The following is an 18219-nucleotide window of genomic DNA, read 5'->3' on the forward strand; positions in this document are numbered from 1 at the left end:
TCAGCAAGCATACATAACTTTAGTATTCAACTATATAATACTAAGTATACCTGTGAAGAGACTATATTTTACAGCACTACTAGGATAAAGAGAAAAAGTATTAAAACATGCTGAAAATAAAACAAAACAAAAACTGTGGCCAGTTAAACCAGATTTATTCCTAAACTCCTCTTAGTTTTCGAAATTTAAATACAGATACTTTATATCAAGAATCACTTAGCCACAAATTACAAATCCTGCAAGTTTTGTAAAGACTCTCAGAATTCATTGCTTGTAAAGATGTCTCGATGTCTATGATTTGAAGCCTCCTTACAGAATTTAGCAAATAGAAAACACCTACACCATTTCCTGCTTTTGTTTTTGTTAAAGAGAAACTTTTTCCCTACCAAGAGATGGTATGTGGAATATGACATTAGCTATAGCACCTAGTTTTTACAGGCAAATATAGCATTAATAGGAAGAACCATGTGAGGGTAAGGGAAGAATGCTTTACTCTCAAGGAGGAAGAAATTTTAAGGTTCTCTAAAATGAGGAGCCTGAGTCTTTAAAGATCAGTGTCTTGACTTCTCTATGAAATAATGAACATCAATTTAGGCTATGGTAGCACAACCATGCTCCATCTTCTTCCTGCTGAAGTAAGACTTTAACATAGCTCAGGACAACATATTTTGGTAACAAGAGATGATTAAATATGAATACATTTACAACCGAGAGCACATCTTTTCAATTAGTAATTCTTAGTGGGAAATTCACTTAATTCACAGATTCTTAGGCTATGAATTTTCAGATGTACCCTCAGCAATAATTTGATTAGTGGATTTTACAATGACATAATACTTAAGCTGAATTGATATTTCAGTTTGATTAATAAAATATAGCAAGGAATATCTAAAAATCTCAAATTATTAAGTTCTTAAAAATCAAGTATGAATATGTATATGAAAAATGATAGATCTTGTTCTATACAGCTAGAAAGGGACTTAAAATATTCAATAATTCAAGAACTTGTCCTAAGAAACTTACAGATGCAAACAAGAGCTCACACAACCTTATTTTTAATAGTGAAAACTGGAAACTGTCCAAATATTAGGATATTAGATAAATTTAAATATGTTATGGTATATCCACACAATGATATACTATGCCACTATTAAAAACCACATTATCTAAGAATGATATGGTGGGGGAAAAAACTTCTTGATATAATAGTGAAAAAGGTTAAATATAAAATTACACATACACTATGACATTAAATTAAAAGAAAACACACAGAGAAGACATACACTGGAAAGAAATGCATCAAAATGTTAATATCACCTGTCCATGAAAGTGTCTTAAAGTTTATTTTTGTTTTATCTCACAGTCTACAATTAATATGTATTAGTTTTATACTCAGAGAAGATAAAGGAGTTTCTCCCCCACTCCCCTTAATACCTTTAGAATGGAAAGAAATAAGACAATCACATAAAGGCCAGTTTTCCACTGGTTCATTCAAAATAACCTCCTCTTCAAATACTACTACTGTGATATATTTAAATAAGGAGATCCGTTCAAGAATTTCCTTCATTGGTTTGGATTTGGATTTCTTTGCCATGGAACATATTCCAACCACAATCTGCCTTTCTGGTGGCTAAAACAAAAATGAAACAAAAAATCAGGTTAACTTTACATGAACTCCAAAGTACAGCTATCTTCATTTGTTTTCCAAAAGTAGATAAGGCATGTGATCAATCAATAAAAGGGACACATTAACAAACAAAGGAATTTTTAAAAATTATATCATTGTTATAATAAACACTTAAAAAACAATTTTCTACAAAGGTCTGGAAAAAAATTTAAAAACAAAAACACTTTCAGAACAAATATTGTTGCTATTTTCAATGAAATTTAAAACTAAAAAAATACCCCCTCTTTAACTACCTCTAGCATTTATTTATCCTCCTCATACCAGTAAAGTATAGTAACAGTTAAAACCCATCTACTCTATGTAGAAAGATAAAGAATTCTCTTGCCTAAAATAAGACATAGTCCTGACTACAAAGCTATACAGTATTAAACTATTATTGTAGTTTGCACTTGAATATTAGTTGGTCACCAATGACAACCTGGAAGAAAATTTTAAAGAAAGCCACACTGGCAACAGAGGTGTCAAGTCTCTTTGCCCCTCCTGTCTTCATAGTCAATACTCCTATTTATTGGGGTTACTGATCTCTGGCATCCTCGTAACAGCTCGAAGGCCACGATTCAGTCTAAAACTTAAAAAGCAGGATATAGAAACTAATTTATGAGTAGCTCCTAGATTTATAAAATTAATCAAGATTCATTTGGTGATCTTTGCATTTAAACGCTTGAGAGTTTTATCAAATATACAAAAGCTGTCTTCAGTTTCTCATTTCAATTCTTCTTTCTTCCATGATACTTTATATATTTCATACAACATTATAATCTAGGCTCGAAAGTGCTTTACTGGGCTTTTTCTTAATATATCTAAAAATAAAATTGGATAATATCAGAATTAATTAATTTTTTTTTTTTTTGAGATGAAGTCTCGCTCTGTCACCCAGGCTGGAGTACAGTGGCGTGATCTCAGCTCACTGCAACCTCCGCCTCCCGGGTTCAAGTAATTCGCCTGCCTCAGTCTCCCGAGTAGCTGGGACTACACGTGTGCACCGCCACACCCGGCTAATTTTTTTTTTTCATATTTTTAGTAGACATGGGGTTTCATCGTGTTAGCCAGGATGGTCTCGATCTCCTGACCTTGTGATCCGCCTGCCTCGGCCTCCCAAAGTGCTGAGATTACAGGCATGAGCTACCACGCCCAGCCTAAATAATTCTTTTTTTATGCCTAGAACAATATTTCTGTATGGTCTCCTCAAACTCATGAAATGCAGAGTTAAAATTGTACTACAGTTGACTGGTAAATCAAATAGATTATAAATGCTAACCTTCCTGGAATCTTCTGTATTTATCCCTCTGACCATCCACTTTTATATAAGACCTTATTCAATGCTTTCCTGATCAAAAGTTTTGATACAGTTCATTATAATGTTCCTAAGGTAGATTTCCCCAGACAAAAAATGTACTCTAACCTAACATTTCACATTGCTTTACAATTTTTTTAAATGCTAATATATTAAGTCTTATGTATTACAAATCTATTTAATGAATATCTGCTCAATGGCTAAGATGAATAGGAACCATTCAAGTTTAAAATGTATAAATAAACTTACATTCTTAAGACACAATAACAGAGATTCTCTGTTAGGTAAAACCTTAAAATCACGAAGATAATTTTTTAAACTGATCTGAGGTATTCTGTTAGGTTGAATGTCTAAAAAAACTATATTCACATCTTTGAAGTCTAAAAACGGGAGAAAAATATTAAAAACAGAAGAATGATCTGGAATAAATCATTTTATGAATATAAAGCTATAGATCAAATAAAATCAAGCTTCTGTAAAGTGATAATAGTGCACCACACAATGTGCTGAAGATTAGATATACAGACGTACCTGTACTCAAAGTACATTGAGTCTAACAGGGAACACAGTAATAATAAAATACATTGTGATACATGGAAAAGAAGTACAGTTGGCCCTCCATATCTATGGGTTTCACATCCATGGATTCAATTAATCATGTATTGAAGATATTTGTGGGGGGAAAAGCATCTGTACTGAACATATACAGATGATATTTCTTATCATTATTCCCTAAGCGATACAGTATAACAACTATTTACATATTTATATTGTATTAAAGTAATTTAGAGATGATTTAAAACATATAGGTAGATGCGGCTTACATGTAAATATCACACAATTTTATAAAAAGAACTTCAGCATCAGCAGATTTTGGTATCCACAGGGAGTTCTAGAACCAATCCCTCATGAATATTGAGGGACAACTGTATATACACCAATGTAAAGACACAGTAATGAGGAAGAAGTATTCCAATCTGTGATGGAAAAAAAAGCAAGGAGAGTGGAAAGAGTGAATGATGTGAAATCTGAGGAGGGTTTGGAAGAATGAAAAATAATTCACAAGGTATTCCAAAATAAGGTCATTTCAGAAAGGTGAAAGAGTACACACAATAGCAAAGATGCATGGTATGACAATAAATATGTGGAAATAAAAATGTTGATGTTACTAAAACATAGAAGGTAGAAAGAATGGGAAAGAAGTATGGATGTAGATATAGATGAGACATAAAAGCTTTCACATGTAAGAAGACTGGCTTTGATCTGCCAGTGGTGTTCACACTATATTCAGAAGAACTCTAGAAAAAGGGGATAAAGGTAGTAGAGGCTGAATCAATAGTGCTTTATAGTTTAAGTGAGCCAGAGATGCTCTGCTTTCATGTTTTACTTATAGGACTTCTAGATAAAACTTCAGATAAAGAAAAGTTTGAGCTGGTAAGAGAAGCCTGCCTGAAAATCTAGTTTTTCAGGGGCAGGAGGTAGCAAAGGTGCTCTGCATTGAAGGTTTGAAATGAGCTAACAGTAGAGTTTGCATTTCAAATATGTGTAACTCCACTGTGAAAGATCGTTATTATAAAAAAGGGCTTAAAGAGTCATCTAATCACTATGTTTGGTTTTGCTATTTTTACAAAATAAAACAGGTTTTTCTCCTAAAACTAAATGCTCTTTCCAATTAGAAATATATGAAAAACAAACACGTACTGTAGGTATTTTAAATCAGTATTCACAGTAAAGTAGTCTCTACTTAAAAAATTAAATGATGAGTAAGAAAAATATTGGTCTAATGAAACTATAGCAAAATGAGCATAATAAATGTATATCATTCCTAAGATCCAGTATGGATAGAACATTATATCAGAAAGAGAACAAGTTTTAGACACACACACAAACACACAGATACTTTAGGTAGCCTATCCTTTTAGCCACTCAGTTTTCAGACTTCTGAAGTTAATAAATATGAGTATCTTCAGTTCAACCAGAACTCACATTGGTAACATAAGCTTAATGAATCTAGTTAAGTAATCCTTCTTCTTTAAATAACCTTTAAAATTATTTCCTTCTACTTATCATCAATTATTTGTTATGTATTTCTACATACAAGAAAGCTTTTGGATTTATGGCCCAGATTACTGTTTCTCTTTGCCACTTTTTTTTTTTTTTACCTAACACTGAGTTACACTATGCGTATCACTGAAAGAAACTAAAATAGACATCATTAAACAACATAAAGGTTTGACCCATAACTGTATTTATTGATTCATCATAGATTCAACAACATCAGTCATGAAACAAAATATACTTTTTCAGTTTAAAAATTTTCCAACAAAAAGAGTCTTAAGATTAATTCACATTAACTGTGATTAGTAAAAAGCCTATACTGTATCGGTCTTCTCTCACCAAAGAAAAAACAAACAACTTACAGAATCATCTTCCTCCTCATCGTCTTCATCTGCATGGTGGAAGAAATGTCGATAATTTCCAGGATTTATTTCCGTATCTTCTGGCCCAACAAAGAATCTGGGGGCTTCACTCATTTTTATTTTATTTGATGTAGATATAACTGAAATGATTTATATTAGAACTGCCTCTAAGTAAACAGTATCAGAAGAAAGCATTCTCCATATATTAGCTGACACACAGGTCTGCGACAGCTTGTTTCTGCTTATACAATCACTTGATATTATGATGACTGTTGGCAAATACTCTTTTGTTCTTAGATATCATTGCTTCATTGTTGATATCAAAGTTGTTGCAATTCAAAATACAAAGACAGTGAGGCTATTGCTTTCTTGAGTTGATACAGCAATCTTCTTACCTAAAATGCAATGAAAAAACTAATTTTGGGAGGTGCACTCCAAAAACATTCCTGTAAAAAATAATTTTTAATGACTCTTGTAAAATCAGCACCAATAACTTGATGTATATTGTCAAAATGAAAATACAATTTCTCCCATAAGAAAATTACTTATAATTAATAAAAACGAAAAATTAAGAAACTAAAACTGATCCTCAGTAGTATACATCTTAGCAACTTGACAAACATATGAATTAACAAAAAGACTACACATTAAATTCTTCATCCCAAAATATCTAAATCAAGAGAAAATTACTCAAATTATAACAAAATTATATTAAAGCTAAATCTGTTAGCACATAGTTACGAAATATCTGAATGCAATGGAAAAGAACAGACAAATGGAATGCAGCTTTAAAAACCACTGACAAATATTAATCTGAAATTACATTAAGTCAATTTGTAAAGCTGTCTGTAAACAGGTATTTTAGGGAACATAACAATTCTATATTCTGGTCTCATACATAAAAGAACAAAAAAAGATTAGAATCAGAACAAGATTTCATTAAATAGCAGCTCTTAAACGTGTAGAAGTCGAAAACTCTTTAACAAATCTAATAAAATCTATGGATCTTCTCCTCAGAAAAAAAGAAAGTACATATGCACTAAATTCTGCAAGCAATTTTATGTGATTCACTGACATTCAAACTCTTCCACATAACCAGGCATCCATGAGTATCAGTTAAAGAACTATCATAGCTCGCACCTGTAATCCTAGCTACTTGGGAGGTTGAGGTGGGAGGATCGCTTGAGCCCAACAGTTTGAAGCTCCAGTGAGCTATGACTGTGCCACTATACTCCAGCTTGAATAACAGAGAAAGACTCTGTCTCAAATAAATAAGTAAATAAATAAGAACCATCATATAAGAGCAGTATCATCTCAAAATATTCCTTACCATAGTTGTTTACACGTACTTGTTTCCTGGTCATATTAAAATTAATTATATACCAAGATGAAACTACATAACAAATGCTTCATTTGATTACTGGTAGTAAAAGAAATTAATTGATCAAATATTCTTAAAAGTCAAACAATATGCTAGGTAGAATTAAAAGCATAACTCCAAAAGTTCTATTCCTAAAGATCTAATTCCAGTATAACTGGTGACTCCCCAGTAGACATTAAAATCAATTTACCCAGTTAGCCTTCACTTTAACCATCTTTAAATTACAGTGTTACATTTAAAATAATTTGCAATTTAAAAATAAAAGTAGAAATAATTTACTTTATAAATCAATGCCTTTTGTTCTATTCCTCTGCATTATTTAACATGTAAAAAATGTCTACTGAAAAAAGCAAACCAAAAAAAAAAAAAACAAAGTTTCCAGTTGCTGTAAAACTTGATGTTGGTGGATAAGTTGATCTCAGTTCTGTTTTCTATCAAATGGCAAATATCTCTTGGTTTCTTTTAAGTTTTTTACTCTTTCCATCTAAAAAGAGCTCAAATATTTCGATAGTAGAAGGGGAATGTTCTGGAGTCAGGTACATCTGTTTTAATCTGTCACTTCGTAGCTAGTGACTTATGCTAGTTGCTATTAGTCTATAAAAAAGGGAGAATAGTAACATCTGTAAAGACTAAGTGGGATAGCATAAGTGCTTGGCATATATTAAACAATAAACCATAGTTTCCATAAACACTCCTATAAACCAAACTCCCTACTGACTCTAACATATAAATCTAAAAGAATCTGAAATGAGTGTTATGCTACTAAAAATGTCCACACTCAATGCAGTAGTTCTCAAACATTAGAATGCAACGGAATCACCTGTAGGGACTTGTTAAAACACTAAACTCAAAACTTTGGGGGTGGGTCCCAATATTTTGCCTTTCCAAAAGTTCCAAGGTGATGCTGATGTTGCTCATCTTGGAATCACACTATAAGAACAATTGCTCTAGACTCAAAACTGGATTTGAAAACTTTTTCTGAAAGTTGCTCAGCTCTGTGTCCTTAGTCAAGTTATTGAACCTCTCCAGTCATCATCTGTAAAATGGGATTATAAATTTCACATATTGTTTTGACAATGAAATTACAATACAGATGCCACAGCAAATAGCACATATTAAGCACTCAGTAAATGTTAGTTGTTCAATATCTTGTTAAATGTTGTTATGACAGTTTTCTAACAAATTTAATTGGCAAGGAACAAATATAAATAACTCAATTTAGAATGTATCTACTTACCTCTTGTCTAATGAGTCACAGAAACTCCCCTTTGCCACTGTTGTTGTTGGAGACCTCTACATCTTTTCTAGTCTTACCACACTGCTTGAGACTATCATGAACACTACTGCCTAGGATAATCATTCTTCCCTTTCATACCTTTACTGGTCACAGCCAGAGCTACCTGATCCTCAAAATAACACCCTGGATCATCCATCAGTCCCACCTAGTATTCAGATGCCCCTTACCTGAACTTAATATTTCCAAGCCATCATTGTAGCCCTTTCCATGGGTTCCCTCAGGAGCCCAACTATAAACTAGTAAATCTCTGCTCTCAAAATCAGAGGAAATGGGAGCTCCTGCTCCTGCTGCTCAGCCTGAACGCAAACACATAACCAGTTTTCCTGAAATTCCAAAAGCATTGGAAACACTGTTATAAATTGTGTCTCCTTTCCAGGGCACTAATAGTACATCCATGTAATAGGGAATAAATAAGCTTCTGCAGGCTGGCAAAGGCAATCTGGTTCATTTATAAGACTACACAGAAAAAGCCCATTCCAAGTTCCACACAACCTTCATGTTGATTTTTTTTTTTTTTCCTTCTTCAAACGTTCATTTAATACCTTTTTGCTGAACCTGCATTTCCTTATGCCTGGAATTCACTGCTCTCCTTGAAAGTTCCTATGCCCCATTCAAAAACCAACTGGAAGGTCTTCAATGAAGGTTTTCCTGAGAACTATCACACCTTTGATAAGCCCTAAATATACGTAAAAACCCTCTCCCATCTTCTATGTTCCGCAGCATTTTGGATCTATCTTTTCACTTATCTGTTTCCATCAGAGTTGGGTTTTTTCCTCCCCAACTTTTCATTATGAAAAATTACAAATATTTACAAAAGTTGAAAGAACAGTTTATTAATCATCCATATGCCCACCATTATACTTAACGATTGCCAACATTTTGCCATATTTGCTATTTATACACACACACACACACACACACACACACACACTTGCTGTACCATTTGAAGGTACTAGGTATCAACACACTTCAACTCTAAGTACTTTTGTATGCATCTCCTAAAAATAAGAACATCTTCCTATATAAACACAATTCCTCTTCCACATGAGAAAATTAATAGTCCATAACACTGTCTATATTGTGGTTGTATGGGAGCTCTTAGAGAATGAGGACCTAATCTATATATTCCCGCTACTTAACTTGGTTCATAGCACTTATTTGGGTAATCAACAAATGTTCTACCAATTGTTCAGTTTAATACTCTCACAACAACTACTCTGAAAGTTATATGAATTTAAAATTCTAAAATTTTCTGCACGTAGGTTTAGTCCTTTGCTTTAAATAAACCTGTGCTGCAGTAAGTACAGCATTCTGAGTTCTGTACTACTTAATTCTGCATCACAATGCTACATAAAGACAGAGATCATGTCTAACTTTTGTCAGACATATAAGTAGGCACACCAATTTTTTTAAAATGAATACTCTCCGACACTGAAAATGTTAGTGAAGAAATTGAAATCAAGGAAGAACAGGACGGGACAATAGAATACAGATTTTGAAGGCAGACGGATCTGGTTTTTAACAAAGATTCAAACGTTTACTTACAACTGTTTACTAGGGCAAGTTGCTTGACTGCTCCTCAATTTCTAACTCTGTAAAATGGTGATAATAATCTAACATATCTCCTGGAATTGTTGAGAGGAACGAATGACAAAATATGTAAAGCACTCGGCACACGTAAGACTCAGTTAATGGCAACTATCATTATTTTATCTATCTAAGACAAATAAAAAAAAATTAGCCATTTCATTAAAGAATTCACAATAGCAAAACAAAATCCTGCCCCAGTGTAGAGCGAGGATTTTATGTGCTAAGGTCAGCTACGCTTCCCACTTCCATAGTTAAGCCTTCCAGCAAGACACCTACTACCCAAAGGACTCCAGGAGTCGCAAACTCCCAGGAAGAGGTCAAGAACCTCGTGAATGAGATCCCGGGATCACCACCCTGGCCCTTTCTCGAGACTTCAAGGCGCGGAAGGCTGCAACGCCCTCCAAACGATTAGGTGCGGCAGTGACCTGCAGCCTCGGTTCCTACTATGAAAGGCTGCAACACACGAGGCTTTTGTTCTGTTAAAGTGGGTGTGGGGTTGACAGAGAGGGATAAGGACTAAGGAAGAAAATTTTTTAAAAAGCCACCTCTACCCACAGCAGTCCCGTAACTCGAGGCTAATCACTTCGGTGGAGCCAGGAACAGCGTGGGGTAGAAGCTCGACAGTTCCCTTTTAGCTGCTGAGCTTCCATTTCTGGCGTCTCAAACCCAAGAAATGAAAAAGGGAAGCCATGGAGGAGCAGGAGGAGAAATCAAGGCGCGAAAGGACCCTCAAAGCTATACTGTCACTCCACGCCCAGGCTGTCATTCGCTGCAGCACATGCCCCTCGGTGGAGCGCGTGCTTAGGCTCTGCAGAGCACAGGAGACAAAGCAGAAGCCCAGCACCGCCTCAACCCTGGCATGATCAGGTTCCGCATCTCCGGTTCTCCTCCAGTTTTGGGGCCCTCACCTGCCACGAATGCGGTCGTCACGCGAGCAGTTGTGAGATGGTCAAGCCCATTCAGGTCTAGGTTACCCACTTTCATCCCGGAGGCAGGGGTGAGGTGTTCGTCAAGTTACTTCAGTTGTAGGCGTGGACGTAGGCTACTTCCTTCAGTAACAGCTATAGGGCCACATAGGGGCACCTCAGGCTACTACACCTCAGAAATCTCCGTCACGCCTCTTCCCCGCCCTCCTCGGGTCTCACGCCGAAACCTCACCGGGCGGAACGATTTCCGGCAAGAGCCAAACGATCCGTCCTAACCTTTCTGACCGTGCTTCCAAGGCTCCCAAAAGGACTGGCCTCTAAAGGACCGGGGTAGTTCCGCTTCCGGCAGCGCCAGATAAATCACGAGAGGAAGCTTAAATCTGTCGTTTGAATTTAGGACCACCTCGGTGAGTGGTCGTTCTGGTGTGCTGTGTCATACCTACTTGTTTTTTAAAGTGAGGCGTAACCCGACAGTAATTTCAAAACCATTAGCCTCGACCGGCCTAAGGAAGGGTTTAATTGATTCTGTGGGGAGATTTTGCGCAGGCGCCGTTGAGACGGGTTGGGCCTTGGGCGTTGCGATGTCCCGCGCTAGCTGAGCAGAAAGGGCGAGTGCCGTTTCGGGCCTGGAGAGGTGCCTACTGGGTGTAATTGAGTTTTACCAAATGGTCATTTTCGTGCTGATTCTAAGTGTGGTTGGACCTTGCCCTTAAGATTCCGTTAACAAGTCGCCCAAAGCTTAGGAAATGCTCCCTCACAGCGTTTGAAACTCCAAGCACTTTTGGCCGGCATTGGAGAATTCTCCCCATTACTTTGATCAGTCATTTAATCAGAAATTTTGCCCCAAATTTAAATAAGTGGCGGGGAGAAACGTGAGGTCAAGAGGGAATCCTGTCACGTAGTTTTAAAAGAAAAATGTCCACTTTATCTCAGTGTAGGTTTTTCTTAAATGGGCATTTCTGAACCAAAGCAGATACTTTTTAAAGTGGAAATGCATTTATCCCATGTGGCTTCATGTGAATGCATATGGCGATGAAGGCATTTTTTTTGTTAAATGAATTTGTACTCTGAAGTGAACCAGATTACAGAGAAGTGTATTTAAATTTACAACTCCTTGACGTTGCATGAAATTGTGCGTGTCCATTTTTTGGAGCTTAAAATAGAATAATTCAAATGTCAGAATTCCGATCCAGGTTAACGTGTTGATTGAAAATTGTAGATTTTAAGATGGAACTAGCGGGTATTTTAACCTTTTAGGGGCTTAAATTGGTAGCTTTGTTTTTAACCCTTGGTGAAACAGTTAAGTCCTAATCTTGACGTAATACCTAACTGCCTTACTGTATTGAACACAAACATAAAATTATCAAAGGAATTAAGCAATGAATTTATTTTATTTGATGTTATGGAGGGGACAAAGTGTGTAAAGCTTAACCAAATATGACCCTGACATTCCTCATGCAAAACTACAAGTTTTAATCAACCACTTTCATTTTTTCTTATCCCTACACGTTTAAGTACGTAAGTAATGACTTTAAGAGAAATTCTTGAAAATATGAGCGTATCCAAAGAAGTCCCAGGACAGTCTTTCTTTATGTAGTTGAAACCACTTAATAAGAAGATATTTATATTTGTCCCGAATATTACAGTTTCAAACCATTTTCTCATATTAACTACTTTTCAAATACGTTGTTCCTAGGGACCAAGTAGTGTATGTATGGGCTTTGAAAAAAACAAAAACTGTTTCTTTTATGTTACTTTTGTGTATGAATACCAATTATTAGCAGTAAAACTTTAAACTACTTCAAGGGCTGTGCTTTCTGTGAACTGAGTTTTCTTTCTTACGCATTTTCTTTTTCTCTTGTCATCTGCCTCTCTACCTCAAGAACCAGCAGTTTGTGAACTGCATTAGACTGTAATATCGTTATAAAAGAATACAACTCCTGAGTCTTCTGATTTTCTTCTTAGCACTAAAGCTTTATAAACATTGCTATAAAGCATTAACACCATTAATGAAAGGAAAGATATTTTAAAATATTTTTTCATGTAGATGAAGATTTTGAGAAAAGAAAGGCTTCTCTGTTACTCTAAACAGCCTGGTATGGATGATAATACTTAGATATGATAATAATTATACATTACTTTACCATATACAAAGGACTTTTAAGTCCATTATTTTCATCCTCATGATTGCAAAAAAGGAAAAGATATTATGTCCTCTTCCAAACATAGATATTAAGGCTTAAGTCTATACCTTCTTAGACACAGTTTACTTATAGTGCCATGTTCGTGAAAGTGAACTATAATGTTTTCAAAAGTGAAATAAGTTACCTTTGGAATATTTGCTATAATTTTTAATTCTCCTTTCAGGAAATGCAAGTAATTCTTTATTCATTCACAAATAGTTGAGTGTCCACTGTGTTCTGAACATTATGTTAAACAATGTAAACATAAAAAATTAATAAGCTATTTCCATTCCTCGTTTATAATCAAACTTATTGATTACAAAAATCACTTTATAATTTGTGTAACAGAGGCCTGAATCAAGTATTATAAAAGCTAAGGATGACAAGTTAGTTGACTTATTGGTATAGCAGCAGGGAAAAGCATAAAATTTGAAGTAAGAGACTCCAAGTTACAAATGTCAGCGCGTGTACTCACTTTATTACCTTTAGTAAATTGGACAATCTCTGGACCCCCCATTTTCTTACCTGTAAAATGGATATAAAACTAATGCCAACTCTATGGAGTATTGTGAGGATTATCATAATAAAATACTGCATAACTATTTGCAGCTGTAGTTGTGAGTCACTTAGCAGTGGGAATAAATTCTGAGAAATGCTTTGTTAGGCAGTTTCAGCAATGCACGAATACAGACTACCTACATGAACCTAGATGGTGTGTGTGTGCGTGTGCATATATATATGTTTTTTTCTTCATATAACAAAAAATGTCCCTGCACATTATTGGGTATCATTGATTTCTCCAGCTTGATCTGCAGTGCTAATATCAAATGCCCTATATCGGGTTCTAGATATGCTCCGCTGTCATCTTATCAGACCAGTAGGCAGTCCATCCTTGACCAAAACATTCTTATGTGGTGCAATTGCATTGGCAATTGTTTTTAAAATGTTTAATTTTTTAAAATTATTTCCTCTTCCTATACTTTTGGCTTTTCCAGATGTCATATAAACAGAAATATATAATATATAGCCATTTGTGTCTGGCTTATTTCACTTAGCATAATGATTTTGAGATTTATTCATATTGTTAGGTCTATTTGTAGTTTGTTCCTTATCAATGCTTAATAGTATTCCATATGTGGATCTACTATAATTTGTTTATCCATTCACCAGTTGATGAACATTTGTTTTCAGGTTTTGGCTGTTAGGAATAAAACTTCTAGAAACATTCACTTACAGGTTTTTAGATGTATATATTTTCTTTAGGGTTAGTATGTAAGATTGGTATTGCTGGACCATATGGTATATTGATGTTTAATTTTATAAGAAATTGCCAAACTGTTTTCCAACATGTTTACATCATTTTCTATTATCACCAGCAAGTGTATTCTTGGTAGTACCTAGTGTTGTTAGGTTTTGTTTTGTTTATGTTGTCGTTAGTGTGTAGTCATGTCTTATTGTGCTTTTAATTTACATTTTTTCATTGTCTATTGATGTTGAACATTTTTTCGTGTGTTTATTTACTAACCATATCTCTGGTGAAGTGTCTGTATTTCTAGGTTTAAAATTGGGTTGTTTTCTTGTTAAGCTTTGAGAGTTCTTTATAACTTCTAGATAAAAGTTATTTATCATATATATATGTATTGCAAATATTTTATCCCAGTATTATTTTTCTCTTTTTTTGGCGGTTCTTTAAAGAATAAAAATTTTAATTTCTTCTTTATGCATAGGTGCTTTTTCTTTGCTGTCTAGGAAGCCATTACCCAACCTAAGCTCACAAAGAATTTTTGTTGTTGTTTTCTAGAAGTTGTATAGTTTTAAGTTGTACGTTTAGATTTGTGACCCATCATGAAGTAATTTTTACATAACGTGAGGTATGAGGTGAGGTTCACCTTTTTTCAAAGGATGTTTAATTGTTACAGCATTTGTTGAAAAGATTATCCTTTCTTCATTGAATTACCTTGGCACCTTTGTTAAAAATCAGCTTACCATAACTGAGCGGCTGTTTCTGGCACTATTCTGTTCCATAGATTTAAGGCTGTCATTTTGCCATTATAACACAGTCTTCATTACCATAGCAGTATAGAAAGTCCTGAAACCAAATAATGTGAAATTCTTCAAGTATATTCATTTCTCAAAGTTGCTTTAATTATTCTGAGTCCTTTAGCTTTCCATATCAATTTTAGAATCAGCTTGTCAGTTTCTGCAAAAGAGCTTGAGGGTTCCTGATTGGGACTGCATTGAATCTATAGATCAATTTGGAGAAGATTGGCATCTTGTCCCACTTTTTCTCAGAGGTAGAGGGGGAGTTACTCTAGCTTTCTGCATTCTAGTCAGAAGCCTATATGGGAATTTTTAGTGGCATTTCAGAAAGAAATAATTTTGCTCCACGATTATATTCACTATAATATCTTTAGTGGAAGAGATCACAGACGAATCCCTATTTGTGAATTGGATATCATCCCCTGCTGCCATATCAGGAACGTCATACTATAATTTTTTTTCCTCTGTTTTCAGTGGTCTTTCTAGAAGCCCGTCCGCTAGCATTAAACTTTTTGGGTTATTCCTTTGTTGAAAGCAAAACAATCTTGTTTTAAAAAAAAATTATTGTAATTGTAGTAAATCACACATAACATGAAATTTACCATCTTAACCATTTTTAAGTGTACATACAGTTCAGTGGCATTAAGTACATTCACATGGTTTTACAACTATTACCACCATCCATCTCAACAAGTCTTTTCATTTTGTATAACTGAAACTCTTGACCAGTTAAACAATAACTCTTCCATTCTCTCCTCCCCACCCTCTGTTCTATGCAACCATCATTGTTCTTTTTGTCTGTATGTATTTGACTACTCTGAGTACCTCATATAGGTGGAATCATACAGTATTTATCTTTTTGTGACTCATTCATTTCACTTAGCTTAACGTCCTCAAGATTCATCCATATGGTAACGTGTGTCAGAATCTCCTTCCTTTTAAAGGTGTGTGAATAAATACACCATGTTTTGTTTATCCATGCAGCCATTGATGGACACTTGAGTTGCTTCCATCATTTGGCTGTTGTGGGTGATGTGGCTAATAACACGGCTGTCAAAAATTTTAACCCCACTAGAATGTAAACTCAATGAAGGTCAGGAGAATCTACATCTTGTTTATTATCCTGTCTCCAGCGTTGTAACTGGCACATAGCAGTTACTCAGTAACATTTTTTAGATCAATGAATGAACCTTACATCTGCCTCTAGCAACTATCTTGTAGCTCCTTGCCTTTATAGCTAAGCTCAAGTTTCTAAATCCACTTTCTGACTTTCCACTCTTTCCTTGTGTCATTTCAGTCTGGTTGCCAACCGTCCTGCTATACTGTAACTATACTGTATACTTTTGCCAAAACCACTAGCTACATTATGGTTCTTTTTTTTTTTTTTTTTTTTTTTGAGACGGAGTCTTGCTCTGTCGCCCAGGCTGGAGTGCAGTGGCGCGATCTCAGCTCACTGCAAGCTCCGCCTCCCGGGTTCACGCCATTCTCCTGCCTCAGCCTCCTGAGCAGCTGGGACTACAGGCGCCCGCCACCACGCCCGGCTAGTTTTTTTTTGTATTTTTTAGTAGAGACGGGGTTTCACCGGGTTAGCAAGGATGGTTTCGATCTCCTGACCTCGTGATCCGCCCGTCTCGGCCTCCCAAACTGCTGGGATTACAGGCTTGAGCCACCGCGCCCGGCCTACATTATGGTTCTTATATCACTTAGCCTCTCTGTCTACTTCTAAGAACGGTGTATTTGCCAAACTTCTATTACCAGAACCTCTTCCTGCTTTTTTCCTATGTCTCTGGCTATTCTCATGTCCCTAAAGGTTTACAGTATATTTGGGAGAGAGACATATAAACTAATATATTCAATAGAGTGTTTCAGATTTTATGATAAAAGTTGACACATATTACTGTGAATGTACCAAGGAAAGTGTGCACAATTCTCCCTGAGATTGGAGATGTGATCAGAAAGGATTCATGGATGAGTGAACTCATTAATGTTGAAGGATAAGGATATGTCCACTGCACTTCCTACTCTGTACACTTTCCATCTGATCCTTCTTCCATTGCCTTAACTTCACCTACTTTTTACATGCCGAGTTTATCCATGAAGAATACAACCTGCTTAATATTGTCATCTTTCTCCCTAAGCCAGAGCTTCAGACAGAAGTGATCCCAGATTCTTCTTTGCATTTACTCCACACATCTAGTCAGTCACAGTTATTATATAATATATCTATCCATCTATACTGGCACTGCTTTGGCTCAGAATTTCCTCATTTCTTGCTTTAATTGTACAGTAGTTTCCTAGCTGACTGGTACAGGTATTCCTGTCTCTACCCTAATCTCTATTCCATATTGGTGTACAATACACTTTATAGAATAGAAATCTAATCTTGTAACTCCAAGTCATTCTTAAAATGTTAAGTTATTCCAGGTTGGAGTGGTTAGAAGACACTCTGTAGGAAATGACACCTAGCCAGAGTTTTGAAAGATGATTAGGGGCTGGAGAAACAGCAATAAAGTTCATTCCAGGCAAAAGTATCAATGAAAAGGTATGAATACACTGCATGGGATAGTTGAAGAACTGTGGTTATTTTTCGAATTGAGAATGCCAAGAGAAAAACGTGGAGAGACTGATAAAGAACCATATCTTATAAAGCTTTGCATAATGGCAGAGGTATTTAGATATCATTAGTGTCATGGTCTTAATGGTTGTATTCTCCCAAAATTCATGTGTTGAAATCCTAACCACCAAGTTGATGATATTAAGAGACTGCACTTTGGGGCTGGGCGCAGTAGCTCATACCTGTAATCCTAGCACTTTGGGAGGCTGAGATGGGTGGATCACTTGAGGTCAGGAGTTCGAGAGCAGCCTGGCCAACATAGTGAAACCCCATCTCTACTAAAAATATAAAAATTAGCTGGACATGGTGGCATGCACCCATAGTCCCAGCTACTCGAGAGGCTGTGGAATGAAATTTGCTTGAGCCTGGGAGGCAGAGGTTACAGTAAGCTGAGATCATGCCACTGCACTCCAGTCTGGGCGACAGAGCACAACTCTGTCTAAAAAAAAAAAAAAAAAAAGGTAGAACTTTGGAGAGGTGACTTGATCATGGGTCAGAGCTCTCATTAATGGGATTAGTGCCTATCTTTTAAAGAGTCTGAGAGAAACCCCTTCCCCCTTCCCTCATGTGAAGTTACGGTGAGAAGACAGCTGCCCATAAGAAAGTGAACCCTTAGTAGACACTAAATTTGCTGGCATCTTGATCTTGTACTTCCTAGCCTCCAGAACTGTTAGAAAGAAATTTCTGTTGATAAGCCATCCAGTTTATGGTATATTTGTTATAGCCTCCCAAGTGGACTAAGACAATCAGGAATGGCAAAAGGCATATTTCGAGTTAAGTGAATATT

The 18219-nt window shown here is 35.7% G+C and overlaps 2 protein-coding genes across 21 annotated transcripts in view; one reads left to right on the forward strand and one right to left on the reverse strand.

The window, feature by feature from the left end:
- Positions 1-10861, reverse strand: part of PPIP5K2 (diphosphoinositol pentakisphosphate kinase 2) — an 80332-nt gene extending 69471 nt beyond the window's left edge. For 19 of the 20 annotated variants that reach the window (XM_037985146.2, XM_037985107.2, XM_037985076.2 and 16 more), the window contains exons 1-3: positions 10578-10861; positions 5402-5796; positions 1435-1630 (exon numbers count right to left, since the gene is read on the reverse strand). In XM_037985146.2, the coding sequence (XP_037841074.1) occupies positions 1435-1630; positions 5402-5515 (310 nt within the window). In that variant the 5' untranslated portion in view covers positions 5516-5796; positions 10578-10861. Of the gene's footprint in view, positions 1-1434; positions 1631-5401; positions 5797-6541; positions 6660-10577 lie in introns of all 20 variants that reach the window. The other variant, XM_073010782.1, reaches the window with a different exon arrangement.
- Positions 10862-10883: 22 nt separating this feature from the next.
- Positions 10884-18219, forward strand: part of GIN1 (gypsy retrotransposon integrase 1) — a 35528-nt gene continuing 28192 nt past the window's right edge. Inside the window, exon 1 of the mRNA XM_008014079.3 lies at positions 10884-11002. The gene's annotated coding sequence lies outside the window, so the exon portion shown is untranslated. The remainder of the gene's footprint in view (positions 11003-18219) is intronic.

The sequence above is a fragment of the Chlorocebus sabaeus genome, chromosome 23 (genome assembly GCF_047675955.1).
Source record: "Chlorocebus sabaeus isolate Y175 chromosome 23, mChlSab1.0.hap1, whole genome shotgun sequence".
Lineage (NCBI taxonomy): Eukaryota > Metazoa > Chordata > Mammalia > Primates > Cercopithecidae > Chlorocebus > Chlorocebus sabaeus.